Source organism: Dipodomys ordii, unplaced genomic scaffold (assembly GCF_000151885.1).
Source record: "Dipodomys ordii isolate 6190 unplaced genomic scaffold, Dord_2.0 Scaffold6, whole genome shotgun sequence".
NCBI lineage: Eukaryota > Metazoa > Chordata > Mammalia > Rodentia > Heteromyidae > Dipodomys > Dipodomys ordii.
The window spans coordinates 12,560,585-12,583,157 of NW_012267222.1; the positions used below are offsets into that span (position 1 = coordinate 12,560,585).

At 45.0% G+C, this 22,573-nt stretch overlaps 1 protein-coding gene and 1 long non-coding RNA gene across 4 annotated transcripts in view; one reads left to right on the plus strand and one right to left on the minus strand.

Annotated features, from left to right (window-relative positions):
* Pafah2 (platelet-activating factor acetylhydrolase 2, 40kDa) overlaps positions 1 to 19,699 on the plus strand; it is a 31,348-nt gene extending 11,649 nt beyond the window's left edge. The window contains exons 5-12 of one of the 3 annotated variants that reach the window (XM_013035304.1): positions 2,301 to 2,369; positions 2,990 to 3,131; positions 5,847 to 5,960; positions 9,139 to 9,230; positions 9,558 to 9,728; positions 12,971 to 13,125; positions 17,504 to 17,655; positions 19,426 to 19,512. In XM_013035304.1, the coding sequence (XP_012890758.1) occupies positions 2,301 to 2,369; positions 2,990 to 3,131; positions 5,847 to 5,960; positions 9,139 to 9,230; positions 9,558 to 9,728; positions 12,971 to 13,125; positions 17,504 to 17,610 (850 nt within the window). In that variant the 3' untranslated portion in view covers positions 17,611 to 17,655; positions 19,426 to 19,512. Of the gene's footprint in view, positions 1 to 2,300; positions 2,370 to 2,989; positions 3,132 to 5,846; positions 5,961 to 9,138; positions 9,231 to 9,557; positions 9,729 to 12,970; positions 13,126 to 17,503; positions 17,656 to 19,425 lie in introns of all 3 variants that reach the window. The other 2 variants (XM_013035311.1, XM_013035318.1) reach the window with 2 other exon arrangements.
* Positions 8,022 to 22,026, minus strand: LOC106000125. Its single transcript, XR_001175778.1, has 3 exons — positions 21,982 to 22,026; positions 8,307 to 8,346; positions 8,022 to 8,049 (listed from the first exon to the last, which is right to left on the minus strand). It is a non-coding gene; the product is annotated as an uncharacterized LOC106000125 (long non-coding RNA).
* Between the last annotated feature and the right edge of the window lie 547 nt (positions 22,027 to 22,573).

Here is a 22,573-nt window from a genome sequence, read left to right on the forward strand (position 1 = left end):
TCCCAGAGTTCAGGCCCCACGACTGGACCCAAAAAAAAAAAAAATAGCTAGATGTAAGGAAGTTACCAGAGAACCAGACTTTCATATAATTTTCTGTACCATTTTTTGTGGCTTTCATTTCTAAAGTTATCTCATGACCCAGGGTGTCTGCTTTAGTTCTAGTCATTATATCTACACCTTAGGCAATAACATTTTCCCTTTTTGCTGGAAGTTGTGTGTAACAACTGATTGCATCTCATTGGCTAGCGTTGGTTTGTCAGTTATTATAGTGTCTAGCTCCATGAAGTTCTGCAATCCTTGAAATGAGCCTGGTCCAAACTGGGATTATTACAAGTGTAAAATGTACGATAGATTTCAGAAAGTAGATATGAAAAGAACATAAAATATTTCAAACCCAATTGCCAGTAACTCACACCTGTCATCCAAGCTGCTCAGGAGGCTAGAGGATCTAGAGGATTACTATTTGAAGCCAGCCTAGTGAGACTCATCTCCAAGATAACCAGTAAAATTCAGGGTTGGCTAGAGGTATAGCTCAAGTGGTAGTTGCACAAGCAAGCCAGCCAAGTCAGCTCGAGTCTCTTAGCTCAAACCCCTATACTAGTTATAGAAAAAAAAAATCATAAATAAGCGAGGTAGAGTGGCAGACACTTGAGAGGCTGAGACAGAAAGATCAAAAGTTCAAGGCCAAAGGGATGGTAGGGGAAAAACAAAGGAGGGGGTAACACTGCTCGATAGGAAATGTACTTATTACCTTACTCATGTAACTGTAACCCCTCTGTACAGTATCTTTTTTTTTTTAGTATCTTTACAATAAATAATACATATTAAAAAAAAGTTCAAGGCCAGCTTAGACTATATAATGAATTCAGGCTGACTGAGACTATTTAATGAGACCCTATCTCAAAGAAGAAAAAAAAGAATAGAAAAAAAGTTGCTAATTTTAAACGTTTAGTTATCTTGAAATTACAGTAAGTTAAATACAGGTTGAACAAAATATAACAAGTATAAAAGGCTATCATAGATTAAATAAAATATATTATTAAGTTAATGTCTTTCTTTTATTTTTTTGTACTGACCCTGGGCCTTGAACTCAGGGCCTGGAAGCTGTCCCTGAGCCTTTTTGCTCAAGGCTAGCTCTCTACCACTTGAGCCACAGCTCCATTTCTAGCTTTTTTTGGTGACTAATTGGAGATAAGAGTCTCACAGATTTTCCTGCCCAGGCTGGCTTCAAACTGCAATCCTCAGATCTCAGACTCCTAAGCAGCTAGGATTATAGGCATGAACCACCAGCACCTTTCTTCTTTATTTTTAAAACATGTCTATTAGGTGTTGGTGATGTATGTAGCTCAGTGGTAGAATGTTTACCTAACATGAACAAGGCCCTGGGCTCAGTCTCATCATCTTAAAAGAAAAAAAAAATGGTACAGAAAGTTCCTTTTAAATTTAGCATATTTCTGTTCATCATATTGCACTAGCACTTAATCACACAGATTAACATAGTTGCAAGAGAGACTAGGAGATGTGGAATTTTGATGGCTTGGCAGTGTTAGCTGAAAATCAGATTCTCTTACTGAAGGGAAAGGAGAATGAATGTAGGGGTTTAGAATAGGCAGTCAGCAGATTCTGCCATATTCCTTTTTTTTTCCTGGAAAGCTGGAGCACAGACAAAAAGATTCATACATCAAATTGCAGATGAGTTGAATTATAAAGAAATATCCAGAGCTGGGCGTGGTGGGTCATGCCTATAATCCTAGCTACTCAGGAGGCTGAGATCTGAGGATCTCGGTTCAAAGCCAGCCTAGGTAGGAAACTCCATGAGACTCTTATCTCCAATAAACCACTAGAAAACCCGAAGTGGTGCTGTGGCTTCTTAAGCGGTAGAGCGCTCGCCTTGAGCTGAAGAGTGCAGGGACAGCGCCCAAGCCCAGAGTTCAAGCCCTACGGCCAACAAACAAAAAAAAAAAAAAAAAGAAAGAAATATCCAGTGTTCCTGTCTTTAAGGAGTTTGACCACTAATTTGGGAAACACAATATATCAAAATAGGATAATCAGAATGCCACTAGAACAGCTAGAATATATTGGGTGCAGGGCTGGACCGGCTCTGTGGGGTTAGAAGGCACCTTGTATTGATTTGCAAACATGTCCTGGACATGGACATGGGCACCGCTGGTGGGATGAGGTACAGCACCTGAGGAGGGTACTTTGCCCGTTAGCCTTTCAAGATGGCCACCAGCAGAGAGTGGGAGTGAAAGCTAATTATTCACTTCATTCCTTACCTCTGCTCTCTTGTGAATCTGTAGGACAGTGTATTCAGCCTTCTGTATGGAGCTGGCCTCCCGCGGCTTTGTGGTTGCAGTGCCAGAACACAGGTAAGGGACAACAATCACAATGAACTGTCCTCGGCTGGGTGCCTGCAGTGAGCTAGGCTAGTGTTCATCAGTGCATTATTTCTTTTTTAGAATTTTTGTTTTGGTTTTACAATGCCAGGTATCAAACACAGGGTTTCAGACATACTAGATAAATATTCTACCACTGAGCTACATCCCCAGCCACAGTGTATTATTCTTAATCTTCCCACAGTCATATAAAGTGAGCATTATACCCTTTCCCCCCATTTTCTTTTCTTTTTTTGGGGCTGTCTTAGAGCTTGAACTCTGGGCTGGGCACGGACTCTAAGCTTCTTTTGCTTTTACTCAAGGTTAGTGCTCTCCCACTTGAGCCACAGAGCCACTTCCAGCTTTTTCTGAGTAGTTTATTGGGGATAAGAGTCTCATAGACTTTCCTGCTTGGGCTTCTCTTCGAACAGTGATCTTCAGATCTCAGCCTCCTGAGTAGCTAGGATTACAGATGTGAGCTGGCACTGGGCTATTATACTCATTTTTATTTATTTTATTTATTTTTTTGTCATATTTATTTTTTGTCTTGGGAAAGAGGAAAATTAAGCTAACAAGTGTATTCTGTCTTCTCTCTGATGGCATGTGTATCTCAGGGACCAGTCAGCTTCAACCACCTATTTCTATAAGCAGCCCCTAGAGGAGAACCAGCCCACCGGTGAGTCACTGGAGGAGGAATGGATCCCCTTCCGCCGAATCGAGGAAGGGGAGAAGGAATTCCATATCCGGAATCCTCAGGTAGGCTGCGCCAGTTGAGTAGGGAAAGTTACTAAGCCTGCCTTCTCTACTATATTTGTCATGTTAGTGGGCTATCGCTATAGTGAAATACTTTAGAAAATTAACTCAGAAAAGCTTCATTTAGCTCATGTTTTTGAAGTTCGAGTCCCAGATCAGCAAACCTACTGTTTTGGGGGTCTGATGGCGAGGGGGGGTAGGGGGAATGGGGTCACTCACCTCTTGAATTAGGAAATAGAAGAAAGGAAAAGTTCAACATCCCACAATCCCCTTTTAGGGCAAGTCCTCAGTGGCTTAAAAGATCTCCTTCTAGGCTCCCTCTCCTAAAGGTTCGAGCATCCCCCAGTAGCACCTTTCTGGGGACCACGCCTTCTAACACATCCATGTGGGAGACAATTGCGTGCGTGTGTGTGTGTGTGTGTGTGTGTGTGTGTGTGTGTGTGTGTGTGTGTGTGTGTGTGTGTGTGTGGTGCTAGGGATTGTAGGGACTGAACTCAGGATCTCACTAGGCAGATGCTCTCTCACTTGGACCAGCTCTTATGGTTTTGGAGGAGGGAGGCAGTTGTGGGGTTTGAACTCAGAACTCATTTATACTTGCTAGGCAGATGCTCTGTCACTTGAGCCATACTCTAGTCTCATAAACAAGACTTTTTTTTTGGGTAGGGGGGTTTCCAGTCGTGGGGCCTGAACGCTATCCCTCAGCTCTTCAGCTCAAGGCTAGCACTCTACCACTTGAGACACAGTGCCACTTTCAGCTTTTTTCTTTTTTGCTTATGTGGTGCTGAGGAATCGAACCCTGGGCCTCATGCATGCAAGACAAATGCTCTACCACTGAGCCACTTTCCCAGCCCTCATAAACAAGACTTTTAACTAACCTCTTTCTCTCCCTCCCTCTGTTTCTCTTTCACGCTTGTGATACTAGGGGTTTGAACTCATGGTCTCCTCTTGCTAGGCTGACAAGATACCACTGAGCCACACCCCCAGTGCCCTCTCTGAAAATTTTAGTCATAGCACATCTGCCATTCCATGGAATAAATGGGGTAGTGATCAGGACTCTTAAAATTGTCAGTGGGAGAAATCCAACTTAAGCTTGCATAGGTGAAAAGGGGAGCTGACTGGCTCATCTAAGAGGGCTACAGGAGGGACAAGACCACTGGAGCCAGCCAGCCACTGATGGCTCACACCTGTAATCCTACTCCAACTCCAGAGAACCACCAGCAAAAACAGTCTGGAGGTGTGGCTCTCTCTAGTGTTAGAGCCTCGGTTAAAGAAGGGAGCTGATGGGGCTGGGAAGGTGGCTCAGTGGTAGAGCGCTTGCCTTGCATGCATGAGGCCCTGGGTTCGATTCCTTAGCACAACAGAAGCAGAAAAAGCTGGAAGTGGTGCTGTGGCTCCAGTGGTAGAGCGCTAGCCTTGAGCTGAAGAGCTGAGGGGCAGTGCCCAGGCTCAGAGTTCAGGCCCCACGACTGGCAAAAAAAAAAAAAAAAGAAGGGAGCTGAATGAATACGGAGCCTCAGTCAAACCCTGGTACTGTCAGAATCTTGAGGGATTAATGGTCTGAGGAGGGATGCCAAGGTGAAAGCTCTGACCAGCAACGCAGTGTTAGATTAGAATGGGGTGGTGCTCAGAGAGTTAAGAGAACAGGGCATTGGTTGTTAGGCAGACAAAAATAACTGATGTGTGTTATAAGTAGACAAGCAGAACCCAGTTCTGAAGTGTTAATAAGAACACCCTAGCCAGGCGCCGGTAACTCACGCCTATAATCCTAGCTACTCAGGAGGCTGAGATCTAAGGATGGAGGTTCAGAGCCAGCCTGGGCAGGAAAGTCTGTGAGCCTCTTATCTCCAATAAACCACTAGAAAACCTGAAGTGGTGCTGTGGCTCAAGTGGTAGAGCGCTAGCCTTGGGCTGAAGAGCTGAGGGACAACACTCAGGCCCAGAGTTCAAGCCCTACGACCGGAAAAAAATAAAAAAGAACACCCTTAAAATTTATTTTGTTTTCGGGGGCTGGAAAGGTGGCTCAGTGGTAGAGTGCTTGCTTTGCATGAATGAAGCCCTGGGTTCGATTCCCTAGCACCACATAAGCAAAAAGAAAAAAAGCCAGAAGTGGCGCTGTGGCTCAAGTGGTAGAGCACTAGCCTTGAGCTGAAGAGCTGAGGGACAGCACCCAAGCCTAGAGTTCAGGCCCCACGACCAGACCCAAAAAAAAAAATTATTTTGTTTTCAAAATGCTATAACAGCTGGGCATTGGTGGCTCACGCCTGTAATCCTAGCTATTCAGGAAGCTGAGATCTGAGGATTGCAGCTCAAAGCCAGTCTGGGCAGGAAAGTCTGTGAGTCTCATATCTCCAATTAAGCGTCAGAAAACTGGAAGTGGACCTATGGTTCAAAGTGGTAGAGGGCTAGCCTTCAGTGAAAAAGCTCAGGAACAGCTCCCAAGCCCTGAGTTCAAGACCCACAGCCGACCAAAAAAAAAAAAGCTGTAATGTACATTGTCTCACTTAGTCATTCTAACAGCCCTATAGGTAAGTAGGTAGAGTCTGAACGGAGCTAATTCCATCATGCCATTTGGTGGTATGTATGTGAGCTACAGAGCCCTGCAGTGCTTGCTGGGATGTGGTGGCAAATTCCTCCCACATCTGCCCCAGTCATGTGGATGGGCACTGTTCTCACTGGATAGCTGTGGAGTGCCTCAGTTCCTACTGGACTATGTTGCAGGTGCACCAGCGGGTGAGGGAGTGCATGCAGGTGCTGAGGATCCTGCAGGACATCACTGCTGGGAAGACTGTCCCCAATGTCTTGCCTGGTGGATTGGATCTGATGACCTTCAAGGTATGGCCCCAATTGGTATGTTGCAGAGTTACATATTATTCATCAAAATTTTTCTGGTTATATATGCAATAAACATACGTTGGGTTGGGCACTGGTGGCTTAAGCCTGTAATCCTAGCTACTTAGGAGCTTGAGATCTGATGATCCTGGTTCAATATAGCTGGGGCAGATAAATCTAAGAGATTATTATCTCTAATTAACCAGCAAAAATCCAGAAGTGGAGCTGTGGCTCAAGTGGTACTGTTGATAAGCTATGGGGAAGTAGGTATCCTCCATTTGGGGAGGGCAGTTGCCCAACTTGGGGCAGTTTGGCAAGATCTGTCAACACTATTAATATTAATACCTGTACTCTAGACCAACAATTTCCAGTTCTGGGAATTTTATCCCATAATACCTGCATATATACAGCATTGCCTGTGTATATTCACACCAGCATTGTTTGTAATAGCAAATGATCAGCAGGAGCCTAAATGTTCACCAGTTGAGAGAACTGGTCACTGCCAGCTGTCTATTTTATGACAGAATCAAACAGCTGTAAGAAAGAATAAGAAGTTCTTTGTGTGTTAGTATTGTTACGTAAAACCATTGGTTACAGAAGCACCTGTGAGAAAAGAGGACAAGTGTACATTTGTGTTCACTCGCCCATGCAGAAGCAGTCCTCTCAAGGACAACTAAAGAACTTTTACCTTCATGGGGGTAGGGAAAGGAAACTGAGTGAGAGACTTCTCTGTATACTTCTGATTTGGAGGTATATGAATATATTCACCTATTAAAAAGTAGCTATAGAGGCAATCCATCCTGGATACTAGTCTGAAGGTACTGAGCAAAGGGAGAGACTATAGGTACAAAGCCCTGGGATAGAAGTAGAGAACAGTAAAGGTTTTACCAAGCAGAGGCTAGACTTCAAAGCCTAGAGAGAATTCCTGAGCCTTCTAGCAGGCAGCTGTGGTGATTTTTTTTTTAATTTTTATTTTATTTGTGAACATACTGTACAGAGGAGTTACAATTACATGGGCAGGATAATGCGTACATTTCTTACCAAGCATTGCAGCCTCCTCCTTTGTTTACCCTTCACATCCCTTCCCAGCCTCCCCCCCCCCCCCCAATCCCCAACCCTCCCCCCCCCCCCCTCCCCCCCCCCCCCGCACCGACGTTGTAAAGCTCGTTTTGAACATGACAACTTGTACTTCTCATTGTTGCAACAGGTCCACTTGTATCCTTAAACAACTGGGTTATACTGACATCAAATATAGTGAAAGCAGGGGTTATACTGTGGGGGAGGGACATACAAAGCAACAAAGAGATAATCTTATAAATGCGTTAGAAACACAGCTGTGGTGATTTTTTATGTAACTATGCCCTGAAGGCACCTGGGACAACTAGAAATAGACACTAGCCAAGCAGTCAGAACACACAGATGCAGTTTGGTCTCTTGAGCTTTGGAGAAAAATCAGGACAGATAGCCAGAGAGGAAGTGTAAGCCTGAGTTATTTCTGCATAAGCAGTCCTTGCTCCAGAGAGAAATGGAGGGGCCACAGGAGTCTCCTCTGTTCTCTTCTGCATGAGTCATGCAGCCTCCCGTAGTTCCAGCTCATGAGGCAGGGGCTGGAGGGGCTGGAGTGCAGTCTTAGACTGATGAGCCAGTAATCTGGCAACTCCTTTCCATTCACTTACTCATAGGTACTTGAATGTCCATCTTTGGCCAGGTATTAGCACTAGGAGATGATAGAAGTACAAAGACGAAAACTGTGGTTCTCAGAATTCCTGCTACAAAGGGCTGCTGATGCCAAGGATTGTTTGTATGTCTGCTCTCTAGTAGGCAAGAGGTTCTTTGTTGGGTTTTGTTTTATTTTGTAGTGTTACAGGTAGAATGCAGAACTTGGGCGTGCTGGGAAAGTGATCTATCACTACCCCATGTTCCTAGATGTTCTCTTTTGTTTTGTTTTTGTCAGTCATGGGGCTTAAACTTAGGGCCTGGGTGCTGTCCCTGAGCTTTTCTTCTCATGGCTAACACTATCACTTTGAGCCACAGCTCCATTTCTGGTTTTTAGATGGGTACTTGGAGATAAGCGCCTCATGGACTTTCCTGACTGGGCTGGCTTTGAACTGCTATCCTCAGATTTCAGCCTCCTAAGTAGCTAGGATTTAGGCATGAGCCACCAGCACCTGGCCCAGGTGTTCTTTTTAATTTTTTTTTTTTTTTGTCGGTCATGGGACTTGAACTCTGGGCCTGGGCGCTGTCCCTCAGCTCTTCAGGTCAAGGCGAGCGCTCTACCACTTGAGCTACAGCGCCACTTCCGGTTTTCTGGTGGTTAATTGGAGATAGGAGTCTCACAGTCTTTCCTACCCGGGCTGGCTTTGAACCGCGATCCTCAGATCTCAGCCTCCTGAGTAGCTAGGATTACAGGCATGAGCCACCAGCACCCGGCTAATTTTTTTTTTTTTTACTTATTTGTAAGCTTTAGCAAGGAATTATTTTATTTTATTTATTTATTTTTATCAGTCCTTGAACTCAGGGTCTGAGCACTGTCTCTGAGCTTCTTTTGCTCAAGGCTCGTACTCTACCACTTGAGCCACACCGCCACTTCCGGCTATTTCTGTTTATTTGGTACTGAGGAGTCAAACCCAGGGCTTCATGCATGCTAGCCAAACACTCTACCACTAAGCCATTCCCAGCCCCAAAGGATTTATTTTAGTATGACATGAAAAAAGTAGAGAGAAATATTTCCTGCTCTCTACACAGGAAATGGCTCTTACTACCTAGCCTGGGCTGGCCTCAAACCCATGATCCTTCTGTACAGGGATCACACGCAAGTATCACTATGCTCAGATTACAAGTTGTTTGTTGTTGTTGTTGTTGTTTTTAACTTTTTTGCCTTTCTTTCCTTCCTTCATTCCATTCCTTCTTCCTTCCCTTCCTTCCATCTTCCCTTCCTTGAGATAGGGTTTGCTTGGTAGCCCAGGCTCACCTCAAATTTGTGATCCTCCTGCCTCAGCCTCCTAACTTCTGGGATTATAGTCAGGCACTACCAAGCCCACCTCCGTATGGTTTGGGTGGGCTCACCCACTGTATCATGCCCTTGCCTCATTCCCTCACTATTTCTTCCTCTTGCTCCTGAGGAAATCCTTAAAAAAGCAATCCTGAGTGTCTAGCTTAGTAAATTCTCTGCTTTCCTCAGGGCGGCATTGACATGAGCCGTGTGGCTGTGATGGGACATTCATTTGGAGGGGCCACAGCTATTCTGGCCTTAGCCAAGGAGGCCCAGTTCCGGTGAGTTTCCTCCAATTGATGCTGTTGCCCATCATCCGTCCTGCAAGTTTGTTATAAACACATCGTGTTCTCATCACTATTTGAGAGGCTGGGAATTAGGTTATTATTCCAAGAGAAAACAAATTAAAGAAGCTAGATACCAGATGCTAAATTCTAAATACTAGAATTTAGACCCTAAGCCTAAACTCCAGGAGTTTCACCTCTCAGGTCTGTCCAGCCATGTGAGACTTCCGGAGGCTTCAGCGCACTGAAAGGAAGAACTCCTCCCCTGTCCCAGAATTATTCATGACTAGACTCGTGAGCACTGTTCATGTCTGCCTCTTTCAGGTGTGCTGTGGCCTTGGATGCTTGGATGTTTCCTCTGGAACACGACTTTTACCCAAAGGCCCGGGGCCCTGTGTTCTTCATCAATGCTGAGAAATTCCAGACTGTGGAGAGTGTTAACTTGATGAAGAAGATATGCACTCAGCATGAACAGTCGAGGATCATAACTGTCCTGTGAGTAAGCCCCAACCAGCTCATGACCCCAGCGTCCTTTCCATTTCCCAGCAGCCATGGCTCCCTTCATTCCTTCCAGATTATCCAGAACCTTGCACCTGAATACTTCCTGAATTTCCAAAAATCTTAATTTCATTGGGATTTTATATTTGTCTTTTTTCACTCAGCTCTGTCTATAGTGATTTCTTCAGTAATTAATATGGTTGCATGGTAGGATTAACCTGGGGCTTTCTATTTAAAAAGAAAAGAGTATTGTGAGACGGTGTGTTGGAGAAGTGGTGTGGTGCGGGTCTGGGTGGGTTCTAGAGATCTGAAAATTTTCTCTCTTTTTTTTTTGAAATGTATGGATATAGTAGATGTATAGATCTTTGACATTTATCAGATTTCCAGAACTTTCATGAATCTCTAAACTCATAAATATCAATATAAGATGACTTCTTCCCCAAATCACTTATTTTCTAGCTAACAAAACCACATTCACTTCATCTTCATCATTAGTGATATTGGTTGGATTTATTAATTGATTGATTTTTAAGACAGTGACTATTGCTGGGTGCTGGTGGCTCATGCCTATATTCGTAGCTACTCAGGAAGCTGAGATCTGAGGATTGAGTTCAAAGCCAGCCCTAGCAGGAAAATCTGTGAGACTCTTATCTCCAATTAACCACCAAAAAACTGGAAGTGAAACTCTGTCTCAAAGCGATAGAGAACAACCCTTGAGCAAAAGAGCTCAAGGTTCAAGCTCCACTATCAAGAACAACAACAACAAAAAAGGCAGTGACTATTTAAGAAAACCCCTGTAATTGTGGTAGTATAGAGCTAAAGGCAGAGCTGACTTGCTTTTGTCCTACATAAAGCCTAGCACCACATATGGTATGTGTCCAGTATCCTACTTTCTATTCCAGGAAGACCACTGGTAGTCATGTTCTAGGGGCCTTTGAAATCACTCAGGTCATTGAGCTGCCCAAGCCAAGCTCCTGAATGCCAGAGCCCCAGAGACTATTGATAGTTGGTAACTTTCCTGCTTGCCTATCTTCATCCAGGTTTCCCCATGACCAGCTGTTTCATGGCATCAGAGGGGATAGGGATATTCCTGGGATATTTCTCCAGGCCAGTCAGACATGGACAGTTATGGCCTGCAGAGAAGGGAGGGGAGACTAATTGGGACAGAGGCTATGGATGTAGCATAGTGCCAGAGTGCTTGCTAGCATAAGCAAAGCTCTAGGTTCTATCCATAGTACCACAAGTAAATGAATAAATAAATCAGGGCAGGGAATTTGGCTTCGTGGTAGAGTGCTTGCCTAGCATGCATGAAGTCCTGGGTTCAGTCCTTAGTACCACATAAACAGAAAAAGCTGGAAGTGGGGCTGCGGCTCCCTCAAGTGGTAGAATACTGGCCTTGAGCACAGAGAGGCTCAGGGACAGAGCCCAGGCCCTGAGTTCAAGCCCCAGGACCGGAATGAATGAAGAAGTAAGTAAATAAATAAATAAACAAATAAATAAATCAGTATCTGCATGATAGCAGGAAGATTTTTCTTCCTCCATTGAACTGAGTCATAAATTTAGTTATAAAGTAATTTAGCTCAAAATGAACCTAGTGAAAATTCCACCTGCAAATTAAATGTATTTAAAGGACTGGGGTGTAGCTTAGTGGTACCTGAAGCTAGGTACACAGTACCTAGCATGAGTAAGGCACTAGATTTTGTCCCCAGACCCATAAATGAATGATTGAGTGTATTTAGAGCCTAAGGACTGAACCCAAAATCCTGTTCCTACATGAATTGCCTTTTTAAAAAAATTATTATTTAAGTAAAAGCAATTAATTCCTTTTCCCTATTAACTCTATGGTGAAGTTCTGACAAGAAGTTAATATATTTAATATGTTGTGAATGTTTGGAAGTAACCAGATAAACACCATTGCATAATAGAGTATAATAAGCTGGGTATTGGTGGCTCAGCCTGTAATCCTAACTACTTAGGAAGGAGGCTGAGACCTGGAGGAACACAGTTTAAAGTCAGCCCTGCCCTACCCCCCCCCAAAAAAAAATTATAGACTCTGCTTCTAAAATAACCAGTAAGGGGTAGGAATGTGGCTTAGTGGTTGAGTGCTTGCCTAGCATTCATGAAGCTCTGGGTTCAATTCCTCAGTACCACATAAACAGAAAAGGCTGGAAGTGGTGCTGGCTCAAGTGGTAGAGTACTAGCCTTGAACAAAAAAATGAAGCTTAGGTACAGTGCCCAGACCCTGAGTTCGAGCTCCAGGACTGGCAAAAATAAATAAATAAAATAAAATAACCAGTAAAAGCTGGGCATTGGTGGCTCATGCTTATAATGTTATCTACTCAGGGACTGAGAGCTGAGGATCACAGTTCAAGCCAGCCTGGGCTTTGAAAGTCTAAGAAACTCATCTCTGATTAATCACCAGAAAACTGGAAGTGGAGTTGTGTCTCAAAGTGGTAGAGCACTAGATGAGCAAAAAGAGGTCAAGGACAGTGCTCAGGCCCCACTGATAAAATAAAATAAGCCAAGTGTGGCTCCAATAGTAGGGTACCTGGTCATGTCAACAAGCTGAGCAAGCTCAACGCCCTGAGTTCAAACCCCAGAACTGTCACCTGCTCCCAACAGATTAAAACATAAGAATAGTAAGCACTGAGATCTACCTCCTGTCCTCAGCACTCTACCAAGTTCAGCCCTTTTCCTGCATTGTCTGGCTTATGGTTGTCTAGGGATTAGACCAGTTTTGAAATCAAGCATACCTAGGTTCAAATTATAGCTCTAGGAGCTAAGCAACAGTGGCTCATGTCTGTAATCATGGCTAGTCAGGAGGCTAAGATCTGAGGATCACAATTCAAAGCCAGCTGGGGCAGGAAGTTTTGCAACTCTTATCTTCAATTAGCCACAAACAAGGCAGAAATAGAGCTGTAGCTCAAGTGATAGAACATTATAGACTTGAGCAAAAAAGGCCCTGAGTTCAAGCCCTGTATCAAATACACAGACACACACACACATACACACACACACACACACACACACACACACACACATAACTACAACTACATTCCCTATCACCAGTGTCTTTGGAGAGATCATTTCTTCAGTTTCTATCAGAGGAAAATACTTTCTTGATGAAGTTTCTGGGGAAATTACTGTAATAATGTGTAAAGTATCTGGCACATAGTAGGTACTTGACACTGGGATGCTTACCCTCCAGATTCCTACCCGTTGTTTTTCTTTTCCTCTAGTGGTTCCATTCATCGGAGTCAGACTGACTTTGTTTTTGTGACTGGAAAACTGTTTGGTAAATTCTTCTCCTCTCACACCCGTGGGAGCTTGGACCCCTATGAAGGCCAGGAGATTATGGTGCGGGCCATGCTGGCCTTCCTGCAGAAGCACCTTGGTAAGCTGAGAACTGGGGCCAGTGGGCAGATGTGGGGAACTACTTTCTCCATAGCATGGTGTGGTCTGTCCTGATATGGCTGGGACCCAAAAGATTTATAGCAAGGAAAACCGAATGAAGGACCGTTAAATGGAAGCATAGAAAAAACACGTGCCGGAAAACTTTAGAGATCCTAACTCTAACTTACTAGGTGAATGCCCTTGCCTTCTCATTTGACCTCTCCGAGCCTTGGTTTCCTCACTAGAAACTGAGCGTTCACCTCTGAGCTCCACTGCCTCTGTCCTGACCCACACTTACCATCACTCACCTCATCAGCCTGTCAGGGAAGTTATGATAATTGAGCTAAGTGTACAAGTATACTTTTAAGAAACCATGCATGAACTGGGTATCAGTGGCTCATACCTGTACTCCTAGCTACTAAGGAGGCTGAGATTTAAGGGTCACAGTTCAAAGCCCGTCCAGGCAAGAAAGTCTATAAGACTCTTATCTCAAGTAAACCACCAAAAAGCTGGGAGTAGAGCTGTGGTTCAAGTGGTAGAAGGCTAGCCTTGAGTGAAGAAGCTAAGGGACAGAAGCCAGGCCCTCATTTCAAGCCCCAGTACTGGCAGGAAGAAAAGGGGAGGGGAAGGGAGGGGAGAAGAGCTGAGGACAAGATATTATGGTGTAAGACCATCCTAGACATAAACTTGAGACACCATCTTATTCAATAGCTGGACAACATAATCAGGCAGATCACAGTTCAGATCACCTTGGGAGGGGTGGGGAGGGAGACCAGACCATGCATGGAGTGTGGCTCAAGTGGTAGAACATCTACCTAGCCAGTACAAGGCCCTGAGTTCAGACCCCAGTACCACCAAACAAACTAAAAAAAAAAGAAAAAGAAAAAAACTGATTATGCAAAAATGTCACAAACCATTCAGCAGCTAACCAGCAAGAGTTTTGGAGGTCTCTGGTTGAGCCTTACCCAGAGGAGGTACCCCTGCCTGTCTTCCTAATAATCAATAATCAAGCCAGTTTCTCCAGGGGGAATATGAATGGTTACTGGAGTTGATATTCTACTTAAGTTTTTGGGTTTTTGTTGTTGTTGTTACAAACAGTGGAAGTTCACTAATTTATCGGGGGCAGGTGTGGGGGGATAAAGGAAGCGTGCTTTTGAGAGCGCACCTGGACTGGGTACAGGAGCGCAGTTACAAGAGCCAAGGCCACTTGTTGCAAGTCTGTCTCACAGCTTGTCTTTGGCTCTTCCTCTCGCGACACCCATGGTGCCTGCCTGTTTCCTGCACCGTTCCCCATGTTCTGTGTCCTAGACTTTTTTCTTTATTTCTGCTGTTTAGTGTTTTTTTTTCTCTAATTATGTCTGTTCATTCCGTTTCGCTTCCTTGTAACTTTGCTTGATTTGAAACACTGCTACCTTCTCTCTACCTGACGTTTTTACACCTTTCCTCTAAAGCTCGCACAGCCCATAGCCATATATAGCTGTATCTATAGATAGATATATAGAGATAGATATATTTTTTCCCTTGACTTGTTCCTTAGAGAGATACGTGATTGTCATAGCACATCTTTTCCTGTCAAACACATTGTTGGCCCCTGTGCAGCCTAGGTTTGGAGCTCCCTTGATCAGCTGTCCTCTTTGATGTAGTCAGAATGGAGTGTGTGAGATAAGCCCCTGCAGGGCTGGGCAGAGCACGCTCACATCAGGAAGGGGCCTGGCTTGGACTGCTAGATATGGTCTCGCCAGTGCCTGGCATAGAAGGCTGCTCACCTCTGTGCTCTGCACACTGACTTCTATCCAATCGGCTGGCCATACACGTGCCATACATTTGGGTTGAATTGAATTTGCTTTTAAAATATATCTGCCCTATTATGAATGTGCTGATATTTAGAACCAAATTTGCATTCTTACATTTAGTCCTATTCATTTCATTTTGTACATCGTCTTCCAGTATTTAGAGTCTGCTCACCTGGCAAGGAGGACAATGGGTCCACCTCATAAGACTTGAATGATTCCTGGCTGCCTGATCCTGATCATCCTTTCCTTTTTTCCTCCTAGGTTCTATGCTTCTATAAGGGTTTCAAGTGAAAGATGAGGCTGGGCACAGATGGCCCACACCTGTAATCCTAGCTACACAAGAAGCTGAGATCACAGTTAATCACAGAAAGAGCCGAAAGTGGAGCTGTGGCTCAAGTGGTAGAATACTAGCTTTGAACAAAAGAGCTCAGCAACAGCGCTCAGGCCCCTGAGTTCAAGCCTCAAGACTGACAAAAGAAAAAAGAAAAACAAAAGGAAAGCTCAGGGACTGCTCTTAGGCCATGACTGACAAAAACAAATTAATTAATTAAAATAGAGTAAAATGAAAGATGAGAAGGGAGGCCGGGCGTGATGAAGCAGGTCTATAGTCCTAGCTCCTCATAGGTGATTAACAGGGCTGCAATCAAGGCAGTCTGGGCAAAAAGTTAGCAAGATCCATCTCAACAAAACAAGCTGGGTATGAAGATATGTGTAGGTGGGAGGATAGAAAGATCTGAGGCCAGGCCTGCACAAATGTGAAACCTTATTTGAAAAAAGAAATAACCTAAATCATAAAGTGCTGGGGGCCTGGCTCAAGTAGTAGAACAATTGCCTAGCAAGTGGGAAGCCCTGAGTTCTACCCCAGTAATGCCAAAATAAGAGAAGGGAGAGAGGGAGGGAGGAAGGAAGGAGGAAGAAAGGAAGGAGGGAAGGAAGAAAGAAGAAAGGAGGAAGGAAGGAAGACAGGAAGGAAGAGGAGGAGAAAGATTGGACCTGAGATACTCATTGTGACAGATAAGCAGAAGGACTGTTAGAATGCAGAAGAGATTAGATTGTAGGAAGATTGCCAAAGACTGATTTATTTATACTAGATAATTTATGCTGGCAGTATTTTTCTACTTCGTACTTTAGCTGTATTATCACATGTAATTCCAAAGCCAGCCCTTTTTAGAATGCATTTTTATTTATTAACTCCATTGTACAGATGAAGATACTGAAAAATTAAAGTAATTTGAGCTGGGCAAGAATGACTGGCACCTGTAATACTAGCTACTTAGGAGGTGGAGCTCATGAGGATTACAATTCAAAGCCAGTCCAGACATAAACATATAAATCTCATCCAGTCAACAGCTGTATATGGTGGAATCCACCTGTCACCCCCACTAGTGGGAAGCTGGGGACAGTATATTGTCGTGTGAGGCCAGCCAAGGCATAAACTTGACACCTTATCTCTTTCAATAGCTGGACACTACATAGGAAACATAAACAGGCCGATCACAGTCCAGATCACCTTGGGTATGCATGTGAGACCCTATTTTTAAAAAAAACAAAGGCAATGCCGGGTGCCGGTGGCTCACTCCTGTATAATCCTAGCTTCTCAGGATGGGATCTGAGGACTGCAGTTTGAAGCTAGCCTGGGCAGGAAAGTCCACGAGACTATTCTTTCCAATTAACCACCAGAAAACTGGAAACAGTGCCATGGCTCAAAGCAGTAGAGTGCTAGCCCTGAGCAAAAAGCTCAGAAATAGCACCCAAGCCCTGAATTCAAGCCCCATTACTGACAAAAAGCAAAAAGGCCAAGGCCTGGGGCATGGCTCAGTTTCAGAATGCAAGACCCCTGAGTTCACGCCCAGAGAGAGGGAGAAGGAGAGGGAGGGAAGGAGGGAGGGAGGAAAGAAGGAAGGAAGGAAAGAAGGAAGAAAGGGAGGGAGGGAGGGAAAAGGAAGGGAAGGAGGGAGAGAAGGAAGAGAGGGAGGAAGGAAGGAAAGAAGGAAGGGAGGGAAGGAGGGAGGGGAGGGAAGAACAAAAGAAAAAAAAGAAAGGAAGATTGAGTAATTTGTTAAGGTTTATATGTTTAGTCTTTCTTTTTTTCTTCTTTTCTTTTTTTTCCTTTTTTTTGTTACCTGTCCTAGAGCTTGAACTCAGGGACTAGGTGCTGTCTCTGAGCTTTTGTGCTCAAGGCTAGTGCTCTACCACTTGAGCCATAGCTCCACTTCTGGGTTTTGTTGGTTTTTTTGGAGATAAGATGGTCGTTCCTGCCTGAGCTTGCTTTGAACCATAATCCTCAGATCTCAACTTCCTGAGTAGTTAGGACTGCAGGTATAATCCACTAACACCTAGCTGTTTAGGTAGTTTTTAAGTGGCAAAGCCAAAATGCCACCTAAGCTGTCTGGTTCCAAAGAACCCACACACTTCCTTGTCGCACTGCACTGTTGGTGACTCTGAGGACAATAGAGGAGCAAGCTCATGAGCGTGGCGAACACAGTCTAGAAAGCCCCAGAGGTCAGGCACCTAACTGCTGGGAGGGGAAGAATGGCAGCAAGGGGGCTCCCTGGACAAAGCGATGCTTGCCTTTGGTCTTGACAGGTGAAGAGAGCTCACAAGTAGAGAAAGGCAGAAGTGCAAAGGCCTGGGCACGGCTGGTGCCGGGAAACTGTGCAGTGACTCTGGAGCTTGGGACAGTGAGTTGTTGACAGATAAAGGTGGAGACGTGAGCTAAAGCCCAGGTATTGGCTAAAGTTAGTTTGAATTTAATCCTACAGGCCATGAGGAGCCTGTGGCGCCTTCTAAGCAGGAACATGTAGTGATTGGACTTGTGCTGACCACATGGTTATATGCAGAGGGTGGGCGAATGGGCGGCTTGACAGGAAGAGAGCTCGTAAGTCAGAACAGATATGGCAAAGTCAGAAAAAAAGGCTCTGGGTCTGGACTGCTTCACATTCCAAAGAGGAAAGTAAGTGAGTGAGTGTGAGTGTGTGTGTGTGTGTGTGTGTGTGACAGTAGTCACATGGGAAACTAAAATGGTCCCTGGCACCAGGCTTTGCTAGGGGATGGGAGGGTGAACGAGAGTGGATGTGGGCCAGGTAGTTGATACGCATTGTGTGAAAGGAGAACAATGAAACCTGTTGCAGTTTTAACAAGGAGGAGGGAGGGATAGGGTTAATGATGAGGGGAGGGAGGTTGGGGTACATGATAAGCATGAGGTAAGCATGGAAGCCCCTTTGTATCGCTCATGTATGCTAAAAAAAAAAAAAAATTCTCGAGAGCACGGGAGGATGCGCCTTCCAGTAAGATGGCTGCTTCCTTCCTATTACCTATACACAGCACCGTCTCCACCCCCGGCCTTCATCTTCCTCCTGAGGTCTCCAGCACCTCTTCCCTCTGCCTGCAGAATAACTGCCTCACACTTGGCTGAAAATAGAAGCCCGGCACCTCCTCCGCCCCCATACCACACCTGCCCACCTGCAGAGGGGGCTCGGCAGACCAGCTTCCCTGGTTCCCAGAGCCCCCTTCGGTGCCCTGCCAAGGCTGCGCTCCATTCACACCTTCACATCTACACATTTTCCCTCTCTGCTGCTTCATTTCATGGCAACATTTCTCTTACCTTAAAAACAACAACAAAAACCTCTTGAGGCTGGGTGTGCAGCCCACTGGTAGGGTACTTTCATAGCATGCATGAGGTCCTGGGTTCCATCCCTAGCACAAGGAAAAGGAAGAGAAGGGAGGGAGGGAGAGAGGGATGGACGGAGGGAGGACTGGGAATGTGGATTAGTGGTAGAGTGCTTGTCTAACATGCATGTAGCCCTGGGTTTGATTCCTCAGTAACATATAAACAGAAAAAGCCAGAGGTGGCGCTGTGGCTCAAGTGGTAAAGTGCTAACCTTGAGGAAAAGAAGCTCATGGACAGTCCCTGAGCTTTTTTGTATAAGTCTAGCACTCTACCACTTGAGCCCCAACTCCACTTCCACCTTTTTGGTGGTTAATTGGAAATAAGAGTGTCATGGACTTCCTGCCTGGGCTGGCTTTGAACTTCAACCTTCAGATCTCAGCCTCCTAAGTAGTTAGAGATTACAGGTATGAGCCACCAGTGCCCAGCTCTTAATCACCCTTTTTATTTTTTACTTATTTATTTATTTATTGCTAGTCCTGGGGCTTGAACTCAGGGCCTGGGGAATATTCCTGAGCTTCTTTTCCTCAAGGCTAGCACTCTACCACTTGAGCCACAGCACCACATCCAACTTTTTCTGTGTATGTGGTACTGAGGAATTGAACCCAGGGTTTCATGCCTGTTAGGCAAGCAGTCTACCACTAAGCTACATTCCCAGCCCTTACTGAGTCATTTCGATAGGCCCTGAATAAATAGTAAAGATTTTCACTACTGCTCCCACATCCCAGCCGAGAACCCGCCCTTTTGGTATCCTAGGTGCTCTTCTCTCGGATTATCTGCTGGACCTGTGATAGTTGTGCTTGGACCAAACCTTACAATGACTTTGTTTTTTCCCTGTCAGATCTGAAAGAGGACTATGATCAATGGAACAACCTCATTGAAGGCATTGGACCATCGCTCACTCCAGGGGCCCCACACTACCTTTCTAACATATAGGCACAATTGGCCTTTTCTCAAGCTGAGTTTTCCATTTAGGGGCTGCCAAGGGGCACCCCATAATCTATCAGAAAGTGGTCAGCATGATTGAGAGAATGTAATCACACTGCTGATTGGATAACTAGGTACTTTGATTTGGGGTTTGTTGATCTGAAAATCACATTGGGACATAGATCACTGACTGAAAGTCACATTGGGACATAGATCACTGACTGATTGACAAACTGACTCTCTGGGGCCTGAGCCCCAATGGTGTGGGACCTAAGCAGGGGATTGGGCTGGGGGCAGCCCAGGCCACAAGCTGAACCCTGTGAAGCCAGGATATAAAGACAGACCAGCAAGCCAGCTGTCTCACTTGGACCAATGTTGCCTCTGGGGTACAAGTAGTGAGGTCTTCAGCCCTGCCTGGCATTCTCTCCCTGCTTCTCAACCTTGCCCTTCCCAGAGGGCACTGGTGCTTCATTAGCACTTTAAATAACTTTCTACACTAGGGACTATCATCCATTGCCTGAAACACAGAATTGGTACTCTAATCAGTGCTGTCGGAGGACAGAAAGTATTATTCCCATAACCCAGAGAGAGATGCTAAAGTATACAACAGTTCTTCAGAAGCTCTAGGTGTCTTTGGAGTTTGCCAGAAATTAATCTTGTCAGGAAAAAAAAAATGAGTAGGTTAAGATGGGAGGTAGCGAAACAGTACCAAGTAGCCTTTAGCACAACCAGCCCTTGCCACCAGAGGGCGCTATGCTGGTCGTTTCAAATTCAGAAGACCACAAGCCCACACCTAGGGAGGGCTGGGATCCGCTTGGTCTTGCCTCTTACCTCAAATGTGGTGAATTAACAGCTTGCTCAGAATCAAGGTGCTTTAGTCGGTTGTTTTTTTGTTTTTGTGTTTTGCTCTGAGACACTTACCCCAAATTTTAAGTCCACATACAGATCCAGTTTTTATTCTGTTCCATTTATAATTTGAAGACTATTGATACTCATCTTTGTCTGATGGCATGTTGAAAGAATCTATTTAATCTGCATTGCAGCAAGACAGGGGACCATCTGGAAGTGTTGTTTTTTTCCCTTCTGCATTTCTTTGTTCACTAACCACGTGGGCCTTTGTGGAAAAACCTTTATAAGGAAAGGAAGTCTTAGAGATCTAGTTCCAAGTCATATAGGAAAGCCAGCCTGAAAAGCTCCATCTCCTTTACTCAGCTTCTTGACTATCATCTCAGAACCCAGGAGGCTGAGGCACAAGTTCAAGGTCATTCTGGTTTACATAGCAAGACCATGACAAAAAAAAAAAAAAAGATTTCTCATCTCAGTCTAACGAGAGGAGCCCAGAGGAGACAAATGCTAGAGGGAATACATCTACAATCTACCCAGTAGTACGAGGTCAGGGCTGCTGAAGGGCCTGTAAATCTCTGTGTGATGTAGGGTCTAAAGGATTTCCTTGACGCCCTGGGCTCTGGAATTAGACACCTTAGTTTGACTGCTAACTAGGTAAATCTGAGCAAATTATGTTCTCTTTCCAATCTCAGTTCCTGTATTTCTAAAAATATGAATTGTTACAAGGATTGTGAGAAGATTTGTAATCCATGAGTTATTAAAATATTTTTCCTGCTTTGCAGAAATACGAAGGTTTTCTGGTTGTAGATGTTATTCTCTAAATTAATGGCTTGTGGATAGGGAAAGTGACCAAATGATTTCTTTCCTTCAAGATTCCATGAAGGGCTGGGAAGGTGGCTCAGTGGTAGAGCACTTGCCTTGCATGCTCAAGGCCCTGGGTTTGATTCCTCAGCACCACATAAGCAAAAAGAAAAAAAAGCCAGAAGTGGCACTGGGGCTCAAGTGGTAGAGTGCTAGCTTTGAGCTGAAGAGCTGAGGGACAGCGCCCAGGCCCAGAGTTCGGGCCCCATGACCGGACCCCCCAAAAAAAAATTAAAAAGATTCCATGAAGCCAGGCTTCAGTGGCTCACACCTGTAATCCTAGTTATTCAGGAGGCTGAGACTTGGGGAATCACAGTTTAAAGCCAGTTTGGGCAGAAAAATCTCTTGAGACTCCATCTCTAATTAACCAGCAAAATGCCAGATTGGAGGTGTGGCTCGAGTGATAGCACTGTAACACTTGAGCCACAACTCCACTTCCAGCTTTTTGGTGGTTAATTGGAGATAAGAGTGTCATAGGCCGGGTGCTGGTGGCTCACTCACACATGTAATCCTAGCTACTAAGGAGAATGAGATCTGAGGATCACGGTTCAAAGCCAGCCTAGGCAGAAAAGTCCGTGAGACTGTTAGCTCCAATAAACCACCAGAAAACTGGAACTGGCACTGTGGCTCAAGTGGTAGAGTGCTTACTTTGAACTGAGGGACAGCGCCCAGGCCCATAGTTCAAGCCCCACAACCAAAAAAAAAAAAAGTCCCATAGGTTTTCCTGTCCGGGTTGGCTTGAACTAGCATCCTCAGATCTCGCTTCCTGAGTAGCTAGGATTACAGGCGTGAACCACCAGGGCCCAGCTTGCTCCTGGTTTTTCCTCAGTTGTTTTCTTATTTGTTCTTTCTCCTCCAGCAAAACATGATGTCCAGAATTAAGGTTTTTGTTTTTATTTTGGGGGAGGGGTTTGGGTCCGGTCGTGGGGCCTGAACTCTGGGCCTGGGCGCTGTCCCTCAGCTCTTCAGCTCAAGGCTAGTGCTCTACCACTTGAGCCACAGCGCCATTTCCGGCTTTTTTCTTTTTGCTTATGTGGTACTGAGGAATCGAACCCAGGGCCTCAGGCATGCAAGGCAAGCACTCTACCACTGAGCCACCTTCCCAGCCCCCAGGTTTTTATTTTTATAGACGGGATTGTTACCCATCTGTCTAAGGAAAGGGGCTAATGTTGTGAAGGGTTTAGTGCCGGGACTTCAGTTCTGATTCTCACTGGCTTTTGCAGACAGAGGAAACACATCTCTCAGCTAGAACAGAAAGTAGAAGAGAGCGAACTTCAAGTCCACAGTGCCCTTTTAGGCCGCCCTGCCCCCTTTAGGGATGTCTGCTGTGACTATAGCTGGGTGCTGGTGGCTCA